Source organism: Microcaecilia unicolor, chromosome 7 (genome assembly GCF_901765095.1).
Source record: "Microcaecilia unicolor chromosome 7, aMicUni1.1, whole genome shotgun sequence".
NCBI lineage: Eukaryota > Metazoa > Chordata > Amphibia > Gymnophiona > Siphonopidae > Microcaecilia > Microcaecilia unicolor.
The window spans coordinates 25,424,460-25,451,526 of NC_044037.1; the positions used below are offsets into that span (position 1 = coordinate 25,424,460).

A 27,067-nucleotide genomic window follows, 5' to 3' on the forward strand; every position below is an offset into this window, starting at 1 on the left:
AAACTCCCTCCCCCAGTGTCGAGAGCAGTACTGTATATGTTGATGTTGGGAGTCAAGGATCTCTGCACAGGAATGGATGGAGCCTCAGGAACAATCTGGGGATGATCTGCAGCTGGCGCAAGTGCTCTCTATGCCTCAGTGGTTTCCAGCTGCAGAATCTCAGTTCCTCCATGAGCATTGCTCAGAACCGCACATCGAAGGAAGGCATCGGCAAAGGCAGGGAAACTGGAAAAGAGGCTGCCTGAGAAGGCATCGGTGCTGGACTGGTAGAAGGGACCTGGCTGCCCAGAGACTTGCACATCAGCATCTCTTCCAAAGTGGAGTGCTCCTCCCGGTGCTCCTAACACAGTGTGTCAGTGAGGATCAATGCTAATGCTTCATTGGCTTCTTCTGATACTCAGCATCACGGTACTTTGGTGCAGACAAGGACAATGCTGAACTTGTACATGCCCTCGGTGTTGGGTCCAATGCTGACCAGCCCTGGGACCTACTCTCAGTGCCCGATATCAAGAAAGGTGGATACCTTCTTGATGCTAGTGCACTCTCAGTGGATGTTGAAGTCATGGCAGCCCTCAAGGACAATACTTCCTGAGCCGATGTCAATGCATCAGTCTTTGAGGGGCCAAAAAGTCTCTCCTCTTGGACCTGCCTTGCTGTGTGCCCTCAACTGCATTTTCAAACAGATAAGAGTTGGGCTCATGGTTAGGCCCCAGGGCACAAGATGCACCAAGAGTGCAGGTCCATCTCGGAAATTACCCAATTACACTGGGCATACCTTTTGAAGCTACTGGGGATCTTCTGGAATACTGATAGTAGAATTGTGACCAAATTAAACTCAACTGTGAACAGTAGAAAGGGGGCAGCATTCAAACTGGTCAGTGCTCCACCTTAAACGAGCCTAGCAAGTTACAAAAAAGAAAGAAAACTTTGAGACAAAAAAGACCCTACGAAAATACTCAAAAAAGGAGAAAAATATTCACAAGAGGGAAAACACAATGATGTGTCCTCCCTGCTCCGCAGAAAGATGAAGACTGAGGAATCTGCGCTCACGCAACGGCTGGGAAGACACCACTGCATGTGCGGTGGGATGCTGCTAGAAACTTCAAAGTTAATCTCGCAATTCAGTGACCACACCAGGCTCTTGTTGGATGACAACACCACAGAGCGTGATCTCACCACAGGAGAAACCGAAAGTCAAATGTACAAGTGGATCCAAAACAAAAGGGGTTCTCGCACAAATGGTGTTTCCCAAACAAGGTCTTTATTAAAATAAATTTATTCTAATAAAGACCTTGTTTGGAAAACACCATTTGTGCGAGGACCCCTCTTGTTGGATGACACCAGCCAGCTGTGAGAATATAAAGGCTTGCTTGTCTTTGGAGAAAAGTTTGATCATATTTCCCTAATTTTGGTTGAACTACATTGATTGCCTATTTCTGCAAGGGTTACTTTTAAGTTGTTGTACCTAGTTTATAATGCCTTCTGTATGGGCACCACTAAATACCTTTGCTTACTAGGCACGTGTCTCAGCGCTTATTACGCTCATCACAGCATTGCTTGCTCCAGTTTCCTTCACTGAGCACTGTTAAACTGACCAACACAGAGTACAGCCTTTTGTTTTGTTGGACCTCTTCTGTGGAACTTTCTGCCAGTTGAACTTAGTAGTATTACCAGCTATATTGATTTTCATAAAGCCATAAATATCTGTCTTTTTAAGAGCACTTTTGGCAGTCTTTAAGAATGTGAGGAAGTAATGCATTACTATGTTTAATTATATTTACTACTTATTACACTATTTTGTTACGGTGTTGTAATTTTATACATTCTGTTTTTGTTTGTGTTCAGTTTTGGAGGTTGAAGTGGGGGGCAGACTCAGAAATAATGTCAGGAAGTATATTTTCACAGAGAAGGTGGCGGATAAGTGGAATGCACTCCCGCGGAAGGTGGTGGAGATGAAAACAGTAATGGAATGCAAACGCGCATGGGATAAACACAAAGGAATCCTGTTTAGAAGGAATGGATCTACGGAATCTTAGCAGAGATTGGGTGGATTGGCCGGTAATTGGGAAGCAAAGCCAGTGCTAGGCAGACTTCTACGGTCTATGCCCTGATCGTGACTGAATAGATATGGATGGGCTTGAGTGTAAATTTTAAGGGGCTTCGACATTAGCTTCATAACTCAGTACAAGAAAAGTGCTGGGCAGACTTCTACGGTCTGTGCCCTGAGAATGGCAAGGACAAATCAAACTCGAGTATACATATAAAGTATCACATAGCACGAAAAATGAGTTCATCTTTATTGGGCAGACTGATGGACTGTAAAGGTCTTTTATCTGCTGTCATTTATGTTACTATTTATGTTACTATGTAGGTGTAATTGCAAACCAATTTTTACTTTTTCAAGTTTAAGTTGTTACAAAGAAAAGATTTAGTCATTTGTGGAAGCTTAGAAAAATAAGATCCTATTTAAACCCTATTTCAATCCTTAGTACAAACTTTAACGCTCACCCATTTCAATTATTGTAATACTAGTAAAAAAGCCCCATTTCTGATGCAAATGAAACGGGGGCTAGCAAGGTTTTCTTCTGTGTGCATGTGGGAGTGTGTGTGTCCCTGCCCTCTGACCTCTCTCCCCTCCCCCCTCCGAGTCCTTCACTGTTTACAGAGCGAGCGATTTGATTTCGTGCTTTGCTGTTTTCCTTCACTGACTGTTTGTGTTACAGAGAGGACGGGGCAGACACTCATGGGGAAACTGGATATCTCTCCCCCTTCACACTTCCGGCTGGAGGCTTCATAGAACGTTGGTGTTGCCTTTTATATAGAGAGATATATCTGGGATGTCATGAATCACTTAAGACTACAGACAGTACAAAATACAGTGGCTCATTTAATTTTTGATAAACCAAAATTTGAAAAAGCTATTCCATTGTACGTGAAGTTGCATTACCTTCCGATAGAGGCAAGGGTGGTTTTTAATATATGCACCTTCAGTTTTTGGGGTTTCTTTTATTCTTAGTGGCACTGCCTCAGCTATATGATAGACCATGTTGATCTTTAAAACGCTTAAAAGATTCGCCAAATCCCAACGCAAACTAGACATCTGCCCAAGCAACCTCATGAAATCAGCTCCTCATCAATTCATATTAGACTTAACGAACCACCTGAATTTCATGCTACAAAACGGTCTTTTCCCAAAGGAAAAAGGAAAAATCTTACTCACCCCAATACCCAAAGACACAAAGAAAAACGCTAGTGAAATAACTAACTACAGACCAGTTGCATCCATACCACTAATAACCAAAATAACAGAAGGAGTGGTAACCAAACAACTCACAAGTTATCTCGACAAGTTCTCAATACTGCATGATGCCCAATCAGGATTCCGTTCAAATCACAGCACAGAGACAGTATTAACTACCCTACTGACCAAATTTAAGCAACGGATCGCAACTGGCTCCAATATACTCCTCCTACAATTTGACATGTCAAGTGCCTTCGACATGGTTGACCACGGAATCCTATTACACATTCTTGAATATTTCGGCATCGGAGGCAATGTCCTAAATTGGTTCAAGGGGTTCTTAACCTCACGCTCATACCAAGTCACATCAAATTCAACCACATCTGCTGCATGGACACCTGAGTGCGGAGTATCGCAGGGATCTCCCCTCTCACCAACAATTTTCAACCTACTGATGACCCCACTAGCAAAACTTCTATCAAACCATAACCTTAACCCTTACATATATGCCGATGATGTAACGATATATATTCCTTTTAAACAAAACATCAATGAAATCTCTAACGAAATCAACCAAAGTCTACACATCATGAACACCTGGGCAGATGCATTCCGACTGAAATTGAACGCAGAAAAAACTCAATGCCTCATACTAACCTCCCATTCCGACTGAAATTGAACGCAGAAAAAACTCAATGCCTCATACTAACCTCCAAATACAACACAACAAAATTTACTGCTATCAACACACCTAAACTAAACTTGCCAATTTCAGAAAATTTAAAAATCCTTGGAGTAACAATCGACCGCCACCTTACACTTGAGACTCACGCGAACAACACAACAAAAAAGATGTTCTTCTCCATGTGGAAGCTGAAAAGAATAAAACCATTCTTTCCAAGATCTGTCTTCCGCAACCTGGTACAATCACTCGTATTAAGCCATCTGGATTACTGCAACTCATTATACGCAGGCTGCAAAGAACAAATAATGAGAAAACTTCAGACAGCCCAGAATACAGCAGCCAGACTCATCTTCGGAAAACCAAAATACGAAAGCGCAGCACCATTACGCGAGAAACTACACTGGCTCCCACTCAGGGAACGTGTCACCTTTAAAATATGCACATTAGTGCACAAAATCATTCACGGTGAAGCCCCTGCATACATGTCTGACTTGGTAGACCTGCCACCCAGAAACGCCAAAAAATCATCCAGAACTTTCCTCAACCTCCACTTCCTTAAGTGCAAAGGCATAAAGTATAAAGGACTACATGCATCAACCTTCTCCTACAAGAGCACGCAACTCTGGAACGCACTGCCACGCGGCCTGAGAGCGGTCTATGAGTTGACAGACTTCCGCAAACGATTGAAGACCTATCTCTTTGACAAAACATACCGCAAGGATCAAAACATATAAATCCCATATACATCATAACAATGCCTCAAGATATTACCCCACGTACTCCACTTCCCCGTACTCTCTCCCATTCAATATCTACCCACAGATAAAAATTGTCTACCCCATCGCTCACTTGCTATTATTCGATCAGCGTAGTAATTCCCCTACATCATATCCTTTAGTTTCTATGCCCCAAAGGCGACTGATCTGACTCTGTCTTCCTTAACTATTCACAATGTAACCCATAATCATAATGTAAGAAACTGTATTTCCATCATTTACAATGTATTGTAAGCCACACTGAGCCCGCAAATAGGTGGGAAAATGTGGGATACAAATGCAATTAAATAAATAAAATAAATAAATCTGCCTGTTAGAAACAGTCATATCAATTCTAGAAACTATTCGACTCTTCACTTCCCTGCTGCTAAAAAAATGGTTTATAAAACCTCTTAATGACAATTCCATATCAGGCTTCCAAATGGTGGAATATTCTCCCGAAAGAGCTAAGGTCACGAATTAATTATGTGAAGTTCAGGAAATCTCTGAAGACCACCTTATTTCATAAATGTATTAATTGTAAATTTTAGCCTTGTTATTCTCCCAGTAACTGGTCTCTCTGTTTTGTAACCTGCACTGAACTCTCAAGGATAGTGTGGTATACAAGTACCAACTGTAAAAGTAAAATATAAAAAATTATGTTATTGTATTTTTTTGTATAGTTTGTAAACCACTTTAAAACCTGGTTTTGATATACCGTATTAAGTATATCAAGTTCTTAAATCAAATTAAATAAAATCAAACTGACATTAAAACGAAACCAATATAGACAACAAAAGCTACTTACTTGTGTAACATAGCAATCGCTTCTCTTGTTTTCACCTGATCAAGCCCAAATGTTAATGCAAAGCGTCGAGCAAGCTCTTTTATACCACTGAATGTTGTTGATGACCGATCAAAATTAAAACTGTGTTCTTGGATCATCTCGTTGAAAAGCTGTAAAAAGTTTAAAGCAGTTTGTTACTAGTGGGGGAGAAGGGGTTATAAAGCATTTTCAGTGTGTAAAGGTGAATTTAAAACTTACTTATTATTTTCCTTTCTTTAGTCTCGCTAGACTATTTCAGAAAAGTGCTCATATCCCTTTCAGGAGAGAAAAAAAAAGGCTCAGAGATGACTTCATGCCTATTAAAAGGGGGTTGGGGTTGCTTTCAGTTCTTCAGTATACCTATGCCCAAGCCAGAACACAGGTAAAATACCCAAAGATGATGAAATATAGTTTTGTTTGAGCTTCCAAAGCACTAACAAACCCAATGCAGCCAAAAATCTCTCTCCTTGGTCAATAACCCAGAGATAAAATAACACCCTAAAACTGTGATTCTCAAACCTATCCCGGGGGACCATAAGCTAGACTAGTTTTCATGATATCCACAATGAATATGCATGCCTACTATCTCCTTAAGAAATCTCTGTCATGCATACTAATTAGGGATCTCCCAAAAACCCTACTGGCTGGTGGTCTCACGGGGCAATTTTGAGTACCCCAGCCCTATAAAGCAAGTGTAAGATTAAGTATAATTAATATCAAATTGAGCTACAATGCACATACTAGTCATGTTTTAAGCTTGCCGTTCTGTGAACTCTTAACTGCCATGACTTACCTAAGTGGGTTCTAGACTGGTTTGGCAGTACTAAAGGAAAGAAAATTAAACAGGTAAATTTAAATTTCACCTTCCTTATCGTCCATACCAGATCAGTCCAAACAAATGGGATGTACTCAAACTCCATTTAGACTGGGTGGGAGTGCTCTGTGATAGCTCTCAGAACTCTTATGCCTAAAAGTATAATCTCATCTGGTTTGAACACTCAAGCTTAAGGTGCTTGGAGTAGGAATGCAATGGAGGTAAGACCTCTTCCTTAGTTTCTGGACAGAGATTCTGATTGCCTACAAAGACTCCTGTACCTTCCAGGCCTTCTGCAACATACAAATCCTTCCTGATGTGGGTTGAAGCTGTTGCTTCCTTGACTTGTCTGAACTCAGTGTTTTAGAAACCACTGTCTTTTTCAAAACATTTACTAAAAAATAGAATGATGCAGAGAAAATTAGTGTGGCCCCCCTGTGCAAGAATGACATATAAACTGGTGAACACATCCATAGCCAAAGCAGCCCATCTCAATTTTGGAAGGAACAAAGGTTATCAATAGAAATCAAACAAAATAAAACATGGAAAAGAAAATAAGATGATACCTTTTTTATAGGACATAACTTAATACATTTCTTGATATTGTTATGTCCAATAAAAAAGGTATCATCTTATTTTCTTTCCATGTTTCATTTTGTTTGATTTCTATTGATAACCTTAAGAGTGGACTAACACGGCTACCACACTCCTCTACTTAGGAAGGAACAAAGAACCTATGAGGATCTCAAGAGAGGCCTCTGCCCAACTTGAGAATGGTGGTCTCTGTCCTAGCCCACAGTGCATAACTTTTTTTTACAGCTGGAAAGAAGCCCATTTTTTTGTCACCAAAGGCCTCTAAGGAAGCCAAGTTCAACAACAAAATAGAAGGCCCAAGAGGAAGGAGAAATGAGGATCTTTAGGGTCAAGGTCTGAATACAAGTAGAAAAAAAAATCCGAAGCGAGGTTCTTCTGTGCCTTCCTCTCCCAAAAGAAGCATCTCATCTGAAAGAGAAGCACAGGAGCTCCTCTGACTACATCCCTTGAAATAAGCCAGAACTGGACTCTACCCTCTATGACTTGTAACTTCACTAATCTCCTCTGGAGGAAGAACAAGACCGAAGGAATGTAACTCTCAAGTGACACATTACACCCTCTGTAAAGCTGACCCTGTAGAAGCTCCAAGCTCTAACTCAGGCCTGCTATGTGGGGGACCTCTTTCATGCTATCTGAAGAATGCAACAATGCTAAAAAGTCTCCCTACAAAACTTAATCCTCTTCAATGGCCAAGGTATAAGACAAAATGGGAAGGGATTTCCAAGAAAGAGGCTCTGCCCAAGGGCAAAGTGAAAGAGGTCCATTAAGAACATAACATAAGAACAGCCATACTGGGTCATATCAATGGTCCATCTAGCTCAGTATCCTGCTTCCAGCAGTGGCCAATTTAGGTCACAAGTACCTGGCAGAAACCCAATTAGTAGCAACATTCCATGCTGCTAATGTCAGGGCAAGAAATGGCTTCCCCCATGTTCATCTCAACAACAGACTATGGACTTTTCCTCCAGGAACTTGTCCAAACCTTTTTAAAACCCAGATATACTAACCGCTCATACCACATCCTCCGGCAACAAGTTCCAGAGCTTAACTATTCTTTGAGTGAAAAAATATTTGCTCCTATTTGTTTTTAATCTAATCAGCCCTGTAAAAATGAAGGAAAAGAGAAGGAACTAGGGCTGCACATCAATTAAAAATTGTAATCACATATTTCAATTTCTAACCTGAAAATAAAACCATTTTTCTTTCCTTTCTGGTGATTTCATTTTTCGAATCATCTTGTTCCCTATCTCTGGTTCTGCTTCTCTGTCTGTGCTCTGAACTTTGTTTCCATGACCTCCTGCACTACAGTAGAGACTCGATTATCCAAGGTAAACAGGACTGAGCTGTTGTCAGATAAGTGAAAAGTCGGATAAATTTGGAAAACAATGGTAACACCTTAAAAAGTGCAGGAAAACATACTTTATGCACAAAGAACAGGCACAGGGTATCTGGATTTAAAACAGTATTGTTTATTAACACTAACCAGCAGCATTTGAAGCTGGAAAACAGGAAGAGAACTTGCAAACTTCTTAATGACAATGGGATGTCGTCACTGAGGTTCAGTCAAAGATGCCAGATAGTTGGATTACCGAAAGTCAGGCAAGACTACTGTATTTCTTTTCCCCTTTCTTCTTCTTTTCTTCTTGCCCTATTGCCATTTTTCCCATTCAACTTTCTTCTATTTTACTGTTTCCTTCACAAACTATTTTCTAGCTCTTCCCTTTCCTTCTATTCATGGGCAGCATCTCCTCCCTTCTCTCTTCCCTTTCTCTCCATGCATGGGCAGCATCTCTTCCCTTTCACTCCTTACCATCCATGTGCATTTCCCCATTCTGTTCACGTCTATATCTCCCTTCTTTCTTCACTCCATTCCCAACGTGTCCCTCTCTTCCCTCACATTCCAGAATTACCTCTCTCTCTCTTTCCCAATCATCCAGCATTGCTCCATCATTGGCCCATCTCTCTCTTCCCCCTCACTATACAGCATCAGCTCTCTGTCCCTCCTCGTTCCCCAACATCTAGTATTTGCTCCATCTTTTTCCCACTCCGCCAACCATCCAGCAACAGTCCATCTCCCCTCTCTCCCCAGCACTACCACCACCAAAACCACCATCCCATACTGCTACCAACGAAGTCAAAATATGAACTCTGTCATACCATATCAAAGCCACAGAAAACATGGATACCCACGTGGAGAGGACCTGCCTGACTGGTTCTGAAAGCATCAATGATCTCAGACAGAAACAATCACACAGACTGTTTACAAACAGTATTGATACTGAAACTTATTAATGGCTTTGCGGAGACAGAAGTGGAACTCCCTGGCCATAGCTAGGAATTTCATTTTGCTTGATTTTGCATTGCCACTGGAGAAGTACCCTAGTGGTTAGCGCAGTGGACTTTGATCCTGGGGGAATGGGTTCGATTGCCACTGCAGCTCCTTGTGACTCTGGGCAAGTCACATAACCCTCTACTGCCCCAGATACAAATAAGTACCTGTATATACTATGTAAACCGCTTTGAACGTAGTTGTAAAAACCACAGAAAGCGGTATATCAAGTCCCATTCCCCTACAGGCTGTTGCCCAAAAATCTGACTAAAGGGCATATTAATTTTGGGCTCCCAGCTCTGGTAGCCAGCCTGTGGGATAATAATTTGACTTGATATTATATCTTTCTGCATATCTGTTCCTCTGACTGATTCAGCATCTCTGCACACCAACTAAAATCAGCTGATAAGAAGAAACATTTCGGCAGTCATCAGAGGACCAGTGACGTTCTTGCATTTGAAGCTTCCACCAAAAGGTTGTACAGCTTAATTATGGAAATTCCCAAAGGTCATGGGATAAAGTGTTATTTACCTTTAATATGTGAGCTGAATCAATTTGATATTTTGGTTATATTTTGTTAGAGAATATTTGATACTTTATTTTTCTCATCTAAGCCTTAGTAATGGCGGGAATTATAGTAGGTTATGAACTAATTGCTGCTGTATTTATTTGCTTTTGCAATTTATACAATAAATTCTGTTTTCACAGAATTTCCTTACCTGGAGTTTCCTCATTACTGGTAGCCAGAGTTAACCCAGAACTATGAAATTCACCCTAGGCATCATCTCCTTCCCCACAGGAGATTTCTGCTCCATCTTCTTCTGCAGGTCAACTTAACTACTTGTCTGGATTGGTCTAGCATCGAGTATAAGGAAGCATGTTTTATGCATGGAATATGGCTACTATAAAATTGTGTGTGGGTATGCACTGATAGCGCCTACTTTTCCATTATCTGTGTGTGTATTGTGTAACTCAAGCAAATAAATTGCAACTCAGCCAAAATTATGCCTCCAGGAATGCATTCCTGGAGGTATAATTCTGGTTGAGCTGCAATTTATTTGCATAAGTTACACAGTACACGCACAGATGTACACATTTACACCTGCCTTAGGTATAAATCCGTGCGACAGAATCTGTGCGCTACTGGGGGTAATTTCGGGAGCCTATTTATACTACTCTTTCAAAATGAACATACAAAAATTGTAATCCCTTGGACTACCATCCTTTTTTAACCAGTGAATGTGTAAGTATAAAGGTTTTAATTACAAAAATTAAAGAATAAATTGGATAGTTCAAATTAAGGTGAAATTTATACTTAACCTATTAATATCCTTTCCTGTTTATTGTCAGACCAGTCCAGACCAAAAAAGGAAAGCAGGAGCCAGGTTCTTGGGGACCCTAAAATATAAAGAATAGAAGCAGCTGCCTTTATCCTACTAGGAGTCAAGGATCTCAGAGTGAAGTTTCATCAGGCTGATCCATGGTGTATTTGTGGAGGGGCCTCCTTTATCCCCTAATAGGAGAATGGCTGTTTCTACAATTCAGGGTTCCAAGAACCTGCCTCCTGCTTTCCTCTTTCAGCCACAGAACTTGCTCACCTGGACTGGTCTGGCATGTACAATAACATTGATTATCACTTGCTATACTGAAGCAGAACAACATTCCAATACATTATCTATGTCCAGTTAAGGCTGGTCTAATGGATGACAAATGGGTCTAGGTAGGTATCAACTCTACCAAAAGCTCGCTCTGTGAACCTAGCTGAGTGTCTATTCATTTGTTTCACTCTCCCATTCAGATGCAAAGAATAATCACCCATATTTACCCATCTTTCCAATACAAACTACCAAAAAGTTCAGATGTTCCATTATGCAATGTAGTGTCCATATTTTCCTTCTACATCTATAAAATTACTAATTATAGTACAAATAGTTGGTTATGGAAAAAAGCTTAACAGCTACGTTTTCAACTTCAGTTTTCTGTTTAACTTAGAAAAATTAATGTAGACACAAGTTAACTTCCTTACCTGTTGTAAACTAAGAATGAGTGTCTTTGCACACTGGATTTTGTCCATTTGCCTTGTTTTGCTCATTGTTTCCTTGATGATATCTCCATAATCATTGTAATACTATAAAATAAACAACATTTACATTCAGTACATATAGTTTCCACCCTAGACAGAATGACCATATGCTATTTATGTAGTCTTAAAAGCTCAAGTAGGTTTTTCGATTAATTCTTATGTTGGTTCAATAAAAGATATCAAAACTAGTCAAGAATTCAATTTTAAATTTTCTACTACTAGTTCCTTCCCCACCATCTCCCCCAGGCTGGTCATTTCTCCTGCTGTTTTGAATTCTCAACACAATCAGAACTAGCTTTTACCAGGCAATTATTTGATTCTTACATTTTTAATACTCACCTTCCTTCACACCGTGAGCCTTAAGATGTAACTGAGTCTTTCCAGTACTAATCCCTTCCCAACTCATTTAGTTAATTCATTCAAATGGAGATTGGAATGGACTAACAGTCGAATTTTACACAGCTTTTATACACAAGCTTGAAACCTATTTTGAATTCTTTTTTTTTTTCCATATCTTATTGAATCCGGTGATATTAGAGGTACATTCACAGAAGCTAAAGCAAATGCTACATACCTGTAGAAGGTATTCTCCGAGGACAGCAGGCTGATTGTTCTCACTGATGGGTGACGTCCACGGCAGCCCCTCCAATCGGAAACTTCACTAGCCAAGGCCTTTGCTAGTCCTCGCGCGCCCACGCGCACCGCGCATGCGCGGCCGTCTTCCCGCCCGAACCGGCTCGTGTTCGTCAGTCCCATAAGTAGCAAGACAAAGGCAAGGGAAGATACAACTCCAAAGGGGAGGCAGGCGGGTTTGTGAGAACAATCAGCCTGCTGTCCTCGGAGAATACCTTCTACAGGTATGTAGCATTCGCTTTCTCCGAGGACAAGCAGGCTGCTTGTTCTCACTGATGGGGTATCCCTAGCCCCCAGGCTCACTCAAAACAACAAACAAGGTCAATTGGGCCTCGCAACGGCGAGGACATAACTGAGATTGACCTAACAATTTATCCAACTAACTGAGAGTGTAGCCTGGAACAGAATAAACATGGGCCTAGGGGGGTGGAGTTGGATTCTAAACCCCAATCAGATTCTGAAGCACTGACTGCCCGAACCGACTGTCGCGTCGGGTATCCTGCTGCAGGCAGTAATGAGATGTGAATGTGTGGACAGATGACCACGTCGCAGCTTTGCAAATCTCTTCAATAGTGGCTGACTTCAAGTGGGCTACCGACGCTGCCATGGCTCTAACATTATGAGCCGTGACATGACCCTCAAGAGCCAGCCCAGCCTGGGCGTAAGTGAAGGAAATGCAATCTGCTAGCCAATTGGATATGATGCGTTTCTCCACAGCCACTCCCCTCCTGTTGGGATCAAAAGAAACAAACAATTGGGCGGACTGTCTGTTGGGCTGTGTCCGCTCCAGATAGAAGGCCAATGCTCTTTTGCAGTCCAATGTGTGCAGCTGACGTTCAGCAGGGCAGGAATGAGGACGGGGAAAGAATGTTGGCAAGACAATTGACTGGTTCAGATGGAACTCCGACACAACCTTTGGCAAGGACTTAGGGTTAGTGCGGAGGACTACTCTGTTATGATGAAATTTGGTGTAAGGGGCCTGGGCTTCCAGGGCCTGAAGCTCACTGACTCTACGAGCTGAAGTAACTGCCACCAAGAAAATGACCTTCCAGGTCAAGTACTTCAGATGGCAGGAGTTCAGTGGCTCAAAAAGAGGTTTCATCAGCTGGGTGAGAACGACATTGCGATCCCATGACACTGTAGGAGGCTTGACGGGGGGCTTTGACAAAAGCAAACCTCTCATGAAGCGATCAACTAAAGGCTGTCCTGAGATCGGCTTACCTTCCACACGGTAATGGTATGCACTGATTGCACTAAGGTGAACCCTTACAGAGTTGTCTTCCTTCCCCCAAAAAATCGTCTACCTGTAGAGGTAGAAGCTGAAGGCTGCCGGCGGGAGAACTTGTCGAAAGCGGTATCCCGCTGGTGGAGCTGCTCTACCACCTGTTCGACCTTCTCTCCAAAAATATTATCCGCACGGCAAGGCGAGTCCGCAATCCGCTGCTGGATCCTATTCTCCAGGTCGGAGGCACGCAGCCATGAGAGTCTGCGCATCACCACACCTTGAGCAGCGGCCCTGGACGCAACATCAAAGGTGTCATACACCCCTCTGGCCAGGAATTGTCTGCACGCCTTCAGCTGCCTGACCACCTCCTGAAATGGCTTGGCTTGCTCAGGAGGGAGCTTGTCCACCAAGCCCGCCAACTGCCGCACATTGTTCCGCATGTGTATGCTCATGTAGAGCTGGTAAGACTGAATTTTGGCCACGAGCATAGAGGAATGGTAGGCCTTCCTCCCAAAGGAGTCTAAGGTTCTAGAGTCTTTGCCCGGGGGCGCCGAAGCATGCTCTCTAGAACTCTTAGCCTTCTTTAGGGCCAAATCCACAACTCCAGAGTCGTGAGGCAACTGAGTGCGCATCAGCTCTGGGTCCCCATGGATCCGGTACTGGGACTCGATCTTCTTGAGAATGTGGGGATTACTTAAAGGCTTGGTCCAGTTCGCCAGCAATGTCTTTTTTAGGACATGATGCATGGGTACTGTGGACACTTCCTTAGGTGGAGAAGGATAGTCCAGGAGCTCAAACATTTCAGCCCTGGGCTCGTCCTCCACAACCACCGGGAAGGGGATGGCCGTAGTCATCTCCCGAACAAAGGCCGCAAAAGACAGACTCTCGGGAGGAGAAAGCTGCCTTTCAGGGGAGGGAGTGGGATCAGAAGGAAGGCCATCAGACTCCTCGTCAGAGAAATATCTGATGTCCTCCTCCTCCTCCCACGAGGCCTCACCATCGGTATCAGACACAAGTTCACGAACCTGTGTCTGAAGCCGTGCCTGGCTCGACTCCGTGGAACCACGGTGGGAGCGTCGAGAGGTAGACTCCCTCGCCCGCACCGGCGAAGCTCCCTCCACCGACGTCGTTGGGGAGCCTTCCTGGGAGGCTACCGCAGTCGGTACCGCAAGCGGCACCGATGTCGGAGACCTCACCCCGAGCAAGGGGCCAGCCGGCGCAAGCACCCCCGGTACCGGAGAAGGGCGCAACAGCTCTCTCAGGATCTCTGGGAGAACGGCCCGGAGACTCTCGTGCACGGCGGCTGTGGAGAAAGACATGGAAGCCAATGCAGGAGTCGAAGTCAGAGTCTGTTCCGGGCGTGGAGGCTGTTCCGGGCTGTCCAAGGTGGAGCGCATCGACACCTCCTGAACAGAGGGTGAGCGGTCCTCCTGGTGCCGACGCCTACTGGGTGCCGACTCCCTCGGCGACCCAGAGCTCTCGGTACCGACACGGGAAGGAGACCGGTGTCGATGTTTCTTTGACTTTTTCAAACGAAGCATGTCACCGGAGCTTCCCGGTACCGACGAGGACGTAGAATCCAACCGTCGCTTCCTCGGGGCCGAGGCCGAAGAAGGTCGGTCTCGGGGGGGGGGGGGGGGGGGGGGCTGTACCGCAGGAGCCCTCAGGGTAGGGGGAGACCCACCCGAAGGCTCACCGCCACCAGCAGGGGAATGGACAGCCCTCACCTGCACTCCAGACGAAGCACCACAGTCCGACGGCATCAGCACTAGTGGAGGTCCCGGTACCACCGACGCCGACGCAGCCTTCCGATGTCTCGGCCCTGACGATGCATAGGGTCGATGCCTCGATGCAATCGATACCGTCGCGGCCGAGGGCGGAGGTCTTGACGCTGTCGACGTCAACGCACTCGATACTCCCGGTGCCGATGCCGATGAAGAGCCCGAGAACAAAACGTTCCACTGGGTCAATCTCGCTACCTGAGTCCTTTTCGGTAAAAGGGCGCAAAGACTACAGGCCTGTGGGCGGTGCCCAGCCCCCAGACACTGAAGACACGACGCGTGCCTATCAGTGAGCAAGATTACCCGGGCGCACTGGGTGCACTTCTTGAAGTCGCTGGGAGACTTCGATGACATGGGCGGAAAAATCACGCCGGCGAAATCAAAACTCGTAATTGCGGTAAGGCACCAAAAAGATGGGGAGAAAAAAAAACTCAACCCGAGGCCTCAAAGGGGTCTACCCCGAAAACGAAAGAAAACTTATCGGGGCCCAAAACTAGAAATACGGAGAAGGGAAAAAGACCAAAAGGCCCTTCTCCGAAATCCCCCTTTTTTTTTTTTTTTAAGTGAAAAAGTCAAAAGACGCGCGAGGGTCAACTTAAGGGGCGCGAACAGCGCAAACACGACCGTACAGAGCGCGGACAAAAGAAGACTGACGAACACGAGCTGGTTCGGGCGGGAAGACGGCTGCGCATGCGCGGTGCGCATGGGCGCGCGAGGACTAGCAAAGGCCTTTGCTAGTGAAGTTTCCGATTGGAGGGGCTGCCGTGGACGTCACCCATCAGTGAGAACAAGCAGCCTGCTTGTCCTCGGAGAATATAATAGTACTCCCCAAACCAGATAAGGATCCTTTGTTAATACAAAACTATAGACCACTCATTAATATTGATGCAAAACTTTATGCCAAACTAATTGCAGAACGTTTGCATTTAATAATGGTCTATGGACTTTTCCTTTAGGAAGCTGCCCAAACCATTTTTAAACACTAAGCTAACACTTTTCCCACATTCTCTGGCAACGAATTCCAGTTTAATTACACGTTGAGTGAAGAAATATTTTCTCCAATTAGTTTTAAATTTACTTCTTTGTAGCTTCATTGCGTGCCCCCTAGAACTAGTATTTTTGGACAGCGTAAACAGACACTTCATGTCTACCAGTTCAACTCCACTCATTGTTGTATAGACCTCTATCATACCTCCCCCCTCAGTCGCCTTTTCTCCAAGCTCAAGAGCCCTAACCGCTTTAGCCTTTCCTATTAGTGGGAGGGGGTTAGTGACCACTGGGGGAGTAAGGGGAGGTCATCCCCGATTCCCTCCGGTGGTCATCTGGTCAGTTCGGGCACCTTTTTAAGGCTTGGTCGCAAGAAAAAATGGACCAAGTCGGCCAAGTGTTCGTCAGAAACGCCCTTCTTTGTTCCAATATCGGCCGAGGACGCCCATGTGTTAAGCACACCCCAGTCCCGCCTTTGCTACGCTTACGACACTCCCCCGGGAACATTGGTCGTCCCCGCGATGGAAAACAGTTGGGGACGCCCAAAATCGGCTCTCTCAATTATGCCGATTTGGGCGACCCTGGGAGAAGGACACCTATCTTCCCATTTGTGTCGAAAGATGGGCATCCTTCTCTTTCGAAAATAAGCCTGTATATCTTTTTTGAGATGCGGCAAACAGAATTGAACACAATATTCAAGGTGTGGTTGCACCATGGAGTGATACAAAGGTATTATAACGTCCTCATTTTTTCCTTTCCTAATAATACCTAACATTCTATTTGCTTTCTTAGCTGCAGCAGCACACTGAGCAGAAGGTTTCAACGTATCATCAATGACACCTACATCCCTTTCTTGGTCAGTGACTCCTAACATGGAACCTTGCATGAAGTAGCTAGAATTCGGGTTTCTCTTTCCCACATGCATCACTTTGCACATGCTCACATTAAACGTCATCTGACATTTAGACGCCCAGTCTCCCATTCTCATAAGGTCCTCTTGTAATTTTTCACAATCCTCCCGCAATTTAACGACTTGGAATAACTTTGTGTCATCAGCAAAATGAATTACCTCACTAGTTACTTCCATCTCTAGGTCATTTATAAATATGTTAAAAAGCAGTGGTCCCAGCACAGACCCCTGGGGAACCCAACTACCCTTCTCCATTGAGAATACTGACCATTTAAACCTACTTTATGTTTTCTATCTTTTAACCATGGGACAGTACCTCCTATCCCATGACTCTCCAATTTCCTCTGGAGTCTTTTATGAGGTACTTTGTCAAACGCCTTCTGAAAATCCTGATACACAATATAAACTAACAATAGCTCCGCAAGTTCATTTTTCAGATCTATCAGTACTTTGGCATGCATACCATCCATTACAGGAGATTTGCTACTCTTCAGTTTCTAGAAATGCCCCATTACATCCTCCAGGTTTATAAAGAATTCATTCAGTTTCTCCGACTCATCAGCTTAGAATACGATTTCTGACATCGGTATCTCTCCCAAATCTTCCTTGGAAAAGACCGAAGCAAAAAATTCATTTAATCTCTCCGCTACGGCTTTGTCTTCCCTGATCACACCTTTTACTCCTCGGTCATCTAGCGGTCCAACCGATTCTTTTGCCGGCTTCCTGCTTTTAATATACCTAAAAAAAAATTTACTATGTGTTTTTGCCTCCAACGCAATCTTTTTTTCGAAGTCCCTCTTAGCATTCCTTATCAGCGCTTTCCATTTGACTTGACATTCCTTTTGCTGTTTCTTATTATTTTCAGTCGGTTTCTTCTTCCATTTTCTGAAGGATTTTCTTTTAGCTCTAACAGCTTGCTTCACCTCACTTTTTAACCATGCCGGCTGTTTGGTCTTCAGTCCTCCTTTTTTAATACGCGAATATATTTGGCCTGGGCTTCCAGGATCGTGTTTTTGAATAGCATCCACGCCTGATGTAAATTTTGGACCCTCGCAACTGCTCCTCAGTTTTTTTTCACCGTTCTTCTCATTTTATCATAGTCTCCTTTTTTAAAGTTAAACGCCAACGTATTTGATTTCCTATGTATACCTACTTCAAAGCTAAAATCAAATCCGATCATATACAGCGCTGCATAACCCTAGTAGCGCTTTAGAAATGTTAAGTAGTAGTAGTAATATTATGATCACTGTTATCAAGCGGCCCCAGCACCATTACCTCCCGCACCAGATCATGCGCTCCACTAAGGACTAGGACTAGAATTTTTCCTTATCTCGTCTGCTCCTGTTCCAGCTGCTCCATAAAGCAGTCCTTGATTTCATCAAGGAATTTTACCATCCTAGCATGCCCTGTTACATTTACCCAGTCAATGTTGGGGTAATTGAAATCACCTATTATTATTGTGTTGCCCAGATTGTTTGTGTCCCTAATTTCCATTAACATTTCTGCATCCGTCTGTTCATCCTGGTCAGGTGGATGGTAGTACATTCCTATCACTATCCTTTTCCCCTTTACACATGGAATTTCAATCCATAGTGATTCCAAGATGTGTTTTGTTTCCTGCAGATTTTTCAATCTATTTGATTCAAGGCTCTCCTTAATATACAATGCTACCCCTCCAACAATTTGATCCACCCTATCACTACAATATAATTTGTACCCCGGTATGACAGTGTCCCACTGGTTATCCTCCTTCCACCAGGTCTCAGCGATGCCTATTTTATCTAATTTTTCTAGATCCTGCAGTGCCTGCTAGAGCCTATCTGTTAATGCAGTTAATTGGATTACAGTTGCAGGGAACACTTTTAAGACAACTTAGGAATCACCAGCACAGAAATATAACACAGTTGAAGAAGGAACTCCAGCACAGAATCAAAGAAGAAGAGTTTTTGGCTGTTAAACTTCTACCTCTAGAAATTTTTCAGTTTAAAACTATGCGAAAAATGCCTAATTTCAGGTTAAAACTATGGGCAAAGGGTTGTACACTATGGCAACTAGTTAATAATGCTTGCCTTTCTCTCTCTCTCTCTCTTTATTCCCCCCTTAATACTAAACTAGGTTCTACTTGCTTTTCCCTCTCTCTCTTTTTATTCCCCCTTAATACTAAACTAGATCCTGCAGGACAATGTGTGAGGAAAATGGAACTGCTTACTTGTAATAAGGGTTCTCTGTACACAGCAGGATAACTGAAGCACACAACTGGTATCAGCGATGTGGCTATATTTATATTGCATATGAATGGAGAACAAGACCTTCAATATTAGACAACATCGCCCCAGTTCAACTAGAACTTCACACAGAAAGAACTCAATACCGTGGTTCAATGAAGAACTGAAAAAACTCAAAACACAAGTTAGGAAATTAGAACGTGCATGGAATAAAAAGAAAGACGATCCCACACTTAATGAATGGAAACAACTCCGAAGAAAATATAAATACACCATTAGACAAACCAAAAGACTATACTACAAAACTGAAATTGGACCAAATTACAAGGACACACACAAACCTTTCTAACTCGTGAATAAATTACTAGACACCACACCAGTCACGAATAACAGCAAAGACACACCAGGAGCTGAAAACCTTGCGAAATACTTCAAAGAGAAAATAGTACAACTGCGACTCAAAATACCTGCCAGCCCCATCGAATACGCTGCACTCCTAGACTGTCTAGGCCCAAACCCTGGAGCATACCCAGCAGATAGGATTTGGAATGAATTTGAAATACTATCGGAAGATCTCATCTCCCAAACGCTTAAAAGATTCGCCAAATCTCATTGCAAACTAGATGTATGCCCCAATAACCTTATGAAATCGGCCCCCCCCAATACTTCATAACAGATCTAACGAAACACGTGAATTTTAGGCTACAAAATGGACTCGTCCCAAAGGAGAAAGGAAACATTCTACTCACCCCCATACCCAAAGATGCAAAGAAAAATGCAAGTGAATTAATCAACTATAGACCAGTAGCATCCATTCCCCTAATAACCAAAATAACAGAAGGAATGGTAACCAAACAACTCACAGACTACCTAAACAAATTCTCAATACTACACAATTCCCAGTCAGGATTTCGTTCTAATCACAGTACTGAAACAGTATTAGTTACGTTCATGACGAAATTCAAACGACTGCAACCGGCAAGAATATATTACTTCTACAATTCGACATGTCAAGCGCCTTCGACATGGTTCATCATGGAATCCTACTACACATCCTTGAATACTTCGGCATCGGAGGCAATGTTCTTAATTGGTTTAAAGGATTCCTAACCACACGCTCATAACAAATGACATCAAATTCGATTACATCAGCCGCTGACACCTGAATGTGGAGTTCCACAGGGATCTCCCCTTTCACCGACTATATTCAACCTAATGATGACACCCCTGGCCAAACTACTATCTAACCAAAACCTCAACCCATACATTTACGCCGATGATGTAACAATCTACATCCCATTCAATCAAGACCTAAAAGAAATTTCCAATGACATCAACCAAAGTCTACATATCATGCACTCCTGGGCAGATGCCTTTCAGTTAAAACTCAATGCAGAAAAAACCCAATGCCTAGTACTTACCTCTCAACACAACACGAGCAAATTTACCACCATCAACACACCAAAATTAAACCTACCAATTTCGGAAACCTTGAAAATCCTTGGAGTTACCATCGATCGGCACCTAACGCTTGAGAATCACGCGAAAAACACAACCAAAAAGATGTTCCACTCAATGTGGAAATTAAAAAGAGTTAAGACCATTCTTCCCGAGAACTGTCTTCCGTGATCTAGTACAATCATTAGTACTCAGTCATCTAGATTACTGCAACTCACTCTACGCTGGCTGCAAAGAGCAAATACTCAAAAAAACTCCAAACAGCCCAGAACACAGCAGCCAGACTCATATTTGGGAAATCAAAATAGAAGAGTGCAAACCCCTACGAGAGAAGCTGCACTGGCTCCCACTCAAAGAACACATCATGTTAAAAGTATGTACCCTAGTACATAAAATCATCCATGGCGATGCCCCAGCCTATATGTCAGACCTGATAGACCTACCATCCAGGAATGCTAAAAAATCTTCTCGCCCATTCCTTAATCTTCATTTCCCCAACTGTAAAGGTCTAAAGTACAAATTAATGCACGCATCAACCTTTTCTTATATGAGCGCGCAGCTCTGGAACGAATTGCCACGCAACCTGAAAGCGACCTATGAACTGACCAACTTCCGTAAAGTACTAAAGACCCATCTCTTTGACAAGATATACCACAAAGACCAAAACATGTGAAACTCTCACATATATCCAGAAATGTAAATTAATGCCTTCTGTTTTATTACTATCATGTATTCCATTACCATGCAACCCCAAATCCTTCTGTAACACCAAATGTCTACTCTCTTCTCATTTCCACTATCCATGATGTATTTATTGTAAGCCACATTGAGCCTGCAAAGAGGTGGGAAAATGTGGGATACAAATGCAATAAATAATAATAATAATAAAAGATACCCCTGATACAGGCAGTAGATGAAATTAAATAGGTAGAAGCTAAGGAGACAGTCCATTTTCACAGACTAATTCAACTACAAAATGCTCTACATTGGGATTGTCCAACCTCGGTCCTCAATGGCAGCAATCCAGTCGGGTTTTCAGGATTTCTCCAATGAATATACATGAGATCTATTTACATGCACTGCCTCAATAGAATGCAAATATATCTCATGCATATTCACTGGGGAAATCCTGAAAGCCAGACCTGGTGAGGGTTGAGGTTGGACACCCCTGCTCTAGATGCTCAGTCTGTTCCATGGCATGTACTATATAAAACAAAATGAATTACAGAACTGACAGAAAAGTTTTCATTACAGGATTATGTAATCAGCAGGTGCAGGCTCCAGGATCATTACTTCTCTAGAAAATGTTAACTTATCAAACAAATAGTAGGATCTAAATCTAACAGTTCTTGATACTAATACAAGATTGTTCATCAACAATACAGCACCAGCTGTGGAAGCCCTTTTTTTCTGATCTCATCTTAAAAGTTCCTTTCTCCAGTCAATGGATGCTGCCCGTCTATCTGCAAAATACCCAGTTTATCCACACCCATGCTTTCCAATGCAATGTATTCGCCCTCAAGAACGTGGACCAGAGCTCTTAAGCTAGCAGTTCTTGTTATTTGTTTTTAATGCTAATTTCAAAACAACAAGAAAAATAACTTGTACAGTACAGCAAATAAAATATAAAGAGAAAGGAAGCACTACAATGAGGGGGCATAGAATGAAGGTGAAATCCAATTATTATTATTAATTACATTTGTACCCCACGCTTTCCCACACATAGCAGGTTCAATGCGGCTTACATAGTAAATAGAATTACAAAGTCTTGAAGGAGAATGTTGCAAGTTGTAGTAAACATAGTAGTAGTGGGGTTTTGAGGATATGTAAATTGAGCATGGAGAGATAAAAAAAAGATAGGATGAGCAAAAGGAGAAGTGATTGGGAGGGGTAAGGAGTAGGAAGGATGGAGAGGAAGAGATTGAGGAATGAGCATAAGGAGATTGTGAGACATGGTCAAAGGTATAATAATCGTCAGGGCAGGAATCATGTGGGTGGGCTTAAAAAGTTAAGTTGGGTCATTAGGGTAAGCTTTCTTGAAGAGATGGGTCTTCAACATTTTTCTGAATGGTAGATGGTCGTTCATTTTTCGGATGGATCTTGGCAGAGCGTTCCAAAGCTGGCTGCCCAAAAAGGAGAACCTGGATGCATAGGTCGTCTTGTATTTAATACCTTTGCAGTTGGAAAGGTGTAAATTGAGGTAAGTACGAGAAGACGATTTATTTCTGGTTGGGAGGTCGATGAGGTTATTCATGTAGTTAGGGGATTCTCCATATATGATCTTATGAATCAGAGTGTGGACTTTAAAATTTATTCTTTCTCTGATGGGGAGCCAATGAAGCTTCTCTCGAAGAGGTATTGCGCTATCAAATCTTGACTTGCCAAGGATACGTTTGGCTGCCGTGTTTTGGGTAGTCTGAAGTTTCTTCAGATTAGGGTCTTACATCCTAAGAAAACACTGCTGCAGTAATCTGCGTGCGCGAGTACTGTGGATTGTACTAGGTTCCAAAAGGTGTCCAGGGGAAGGTATGATTTCACTCGTTTCAAAATCCACATCATATTAAACATTTTTTTTTGTGATGAATGTAGCACGGTTTTCGAATGATAAATGGTTATCAATCGTTACTCCAAGTATTTTTAGGTTGTCAGATATGGAGAGTTTAACATCTGGGGTGCTAAGAGTAGTTGGGAGAAGTGGAGAGTATTGAGATGAACGGACTAGACACTGTTTTTTTCTCTTTGTTTAATTTCATCTTGAAAGTGTTAGCCCAAGAGGTTAGGGTGGTCATGCCTATATTTATTTTATCGGAGATTTCAGATAGATTGGATTTAAAGGGGATAAATATAGTGACGTCGTCAGCATAGATGAAGGGATTAAGGCCATGTTTGGCTAGTAACTTGGCTAGGGGAATCATCATGAGGTTGATTTGCTTGTTAAAATCTCAATCGGTGCTAATTGGCTTCTTCAATTAAATTGTGCATGCAAATTGGGAACGTGCTCAAATTTGCACCTGCACAATTTTTAGCAACTTTTATAGAATTTGGGGGATTATATTTTATAAACTCCAAAATGATGCAAGTATTATAGCAAGCATTAGTAATAAATTTAAGAAACTGAAATCATACTACTCTTAACTTGACTTAGAAATTGCTGTGCAAAACGGGCTTGATTTCCATTGCAACTCCTTGTGACTCTGGGCAAGTCAATTAATCCTCCATTGCCCCAGGTACAAAATAAATAGCTGTATATAATATATAAACCACTTTGATTGAAACCACAGAAAAGTGGTATATCAAATCCCATCCCCTTTCCCATTTGGAGATATTGTGTTCCTGGATCAACTGATGTGCTAAGATCCCAGCTAAACTGGTTCCCAAAATGGGGGTAAGAGGCAGCCCCAAAAGACTGCTGTCTGGAGCATCCCTCAGACAGTCAATGCTCCACTGGGAACCTGGGCTTATAGCCTTTCTGGGAGTGGCCTATTTGCACTGTCTACTAGAAACACTGAAGATCTGAAGCCAGAATAGAAATGCAACTATTTTTAATTTGGATTTAGTTCATGCCTTTTTAGTAGTAAATCAAGAAGTTACATTCAGGTACAACAGGTTATTTCCCTGTCCCTAGAGAGCTTACAGCCTAAGTTTGTACATGAGACAACATAGGGTTAAGCGACTTACCCGAGGGTCATAAGAAAACAGCAGTGGGATATGTATCTTGACTTCTCTGGTTTTCAGCCTGTTGCTCTAAACATTGGGCTACTTCCTCCACTCCTAGCAAGCAGTAACGTTATTACTTGCTAGGTATGTGAAAACAGATTCCAGTAAATTCATAAGCAGAGAACAGACACATAAACCTTCACTTCAAAGAAAGGAAATAAAGCCACCTAGTATTGTATGGGATTTATTTTGTAAGTCTGTCCTCTGTGTTAAACAACCTAGAACATACAGTGGTGGAAATAAGTATTTGATCCCTTGCTGATTTTGTAAGTTTGCCCACTGACAAAGACATGAGCAGCCCATAATTGAAGGGTAGGTTATTGGTAACAGTGAGAGATAGCACATCACAAATTAAATCCGGAAAATCACATTGTGGAAAGTATATGAATTTATTTGCATTCTGCAGAGGGAAATAAGTATTTGATCCCCCACCAACCAGTAAGAGATCTGGCCCCTACAGACCAGGTAGATGCTCCAAATCAACTCGTTACCTGCATGACAGACAGCTGTCGGCAATGGTCACCTGTATGAAAGACACCTGTCCACAGACTCAGTGAATCAGTCAGACTCTAACCTCTACAAAATGGCCAAGAGCAAGGAGCTGTCTAAGGATGTCAGGGACAAGATCATACACCTGCACAAGGCTGGAATGGGCTACAAAACCATCAGTAAGACGCTGGGCGAGAAGGAGACAACTGTTGGTGCCATAGTAAGAAAATGGAAGAAGTACAAAATGACTGTCAATCGACAAAGATCTGGGGCTCCACGCAAAATCTCACCTCGTGGGGTATCCTTGATCATGAGGAAGGTTAGAAATCAGCCTACAACTACAAGGGGGGAACTTGTCAATGATCTCAAGGCAGCTGGGACCACTGTCACCACGAAAACCATTGGTAACACATTACGACATAACGGATTGCAATCCTGCAGTGCCCGCAAGGTCCCCCTGCTCCGGAAGGCACATGTGACGGCCCGTCTGAAGTTTGCCAGTGAACACCTGGATGATGCCGAGAGTGATTGGGAGAAAGTGCTGTGGTCAGATGAGACAAAAATTGAGCTCTTTGGCATGAACTCAACTCGCCGTGTTTGGAGGAAGAGAAATGCTGCCTATGACCCAAAGAACACCGTCCCCACTGTCAAGCATGGAGGTGGAAATGTTATGTTTTGGGGGTGTTTCTCTGCTAAGGGCACAGGACTACTTCACCGCATCAATGGGAGAATGGATGGGGCCATGTACCGTACAATTCTGAGTGACAACCTCCTTCCCTCCGCCAGGGCCTTAAAAATGGGTCGTGGCTGGGTCTTCCAGCACGACAATGACCCAAAACATACAGCCAAGGCAACAAAGGAGTGGCTCAGGAAGAAGCACATCAGGGTCATGGAGTGGCCTAGCCAGTCACCAGACCTTAATCCCATTGAAAATTTATGGAGGGAGCTGAAGCTGCGAGTTGCCAAGCGACAGCCCAGAACTCTTAATGATTTAGAGATGATCTGCAAAGAGGAGTGGACCAAAATTCCTCCTGACATGTGTGCAAACCTCATCATCAACTACAGAAGACGTCTGACCGCTGTGCTTGCCAACAAGGGTTTTGCCACCAAGTATTAGGTCTTGTTTGCCAGAGGGATTAAATACTTATTTCCCTCTGCAGAATGCAAATAAATTCATATACTTTCCACAATGTGATTTTCCGGATTTAATTTGTGATGTGCTATCTCTCACTGTTACCAATAACCTACCCTTCAATTATGGGCTGCTCATGTCTTTGTCAGTGGGCAAACTTACAAAATCAGCAAGGGATCAAATACTTATTTCCACCACTGTATGTGCAAGAAAATATGTACATGCAACCTACCTGCACATACTTTTATGTAGAATGATTGTAAGCTCCCAAGTAGACATATAAAATACACAGAGACAAATATTTCAAGAAATGTGCACAAGTCTCAGGACATCAGGACAGGTGGAACTTTGTGAAGAAGATTTCTTTGGCAGGAGGGGAAGGATATTTTATTAAGACGGGCATATAAGGTAAGATTTATTCATACCTTTTAATTTCCTTTCTTTGAGTCCTGCTAGATCAGTCCAAAACAAAACAATGGCTTATGCCTCTTCTCAACCAGCAAATGGACATAAAAATAACTGAACTATTTCAGTGACTTCACTGTTATATGTGCTGGTACAGCCTGGCATTCTCTAGTATGTCATTGCTAAAGCAGAAGTAGGTCCTTGTGCCACAAACAAACATGACCCTCAGCAGGACCACTGCAGCATATATAATCAAACTCCAATCTAAATGAATTATAAACACACAGCAAGAGCAAATAACTGAATCCAAGAGAGATCCCCCAACTCCCCCTGTCTTCCAGGGCAGGTCTTAGTCTGGCCTTGACCTCAAAGAAAGAAAATTAATAGATATGAATAAATGTCATTTCCTGCTATTTACATAACAGAGGGCTAGCAGATGGATCTCCTCCCAGGTACAATTCCAGACAGTCTCCAGGGCCACCACTGCACTGGGGTGCCTCTCTGCTTATGATATATGCTACCACCGTGGCACTGACATCACCCGGATAGCCTTGCCACCCACAAGGGGAAGGAATGGCTCACGTGTCCAAATAACTGACGGACCATCCTATTTCCAGTTAGGACCACTTGCCCTGTATCAAGCAGTCCAGGCAATTTCCCCCCAGCCCTGAAGACCTGTATCCGTGGTTATCACAATCTAATCCGTGGTAATACTCCCCTGAGCAGATGGAGGGGACTGACCCACCAAGAAAGATGCTAAAGCAGAACTATCAAATGC

General features: G+C 42.9%; 1 protein-coding gene across 1 annotated transcript in view; it reads right to left on the reverse strand.

Annotated features, from left to right (window-relative positions):
• Window positions 1–27,067, reverse strand: part of STAG2 (stromal antigen 2) — a 583,303-nt gene that overhangs the window by 130,014 nt on the left and 426,222 nt on the right. The window contains 2 exon segments of the mRNA XM_030209778.1: window positions 5,490–5,638; window positions 11,271–11,372. Of these exon segments, the coding sequence (XP_030065638.1) occupies window positions 5,490–5,638; window positions 11,271–11,372 (251 nt within the window).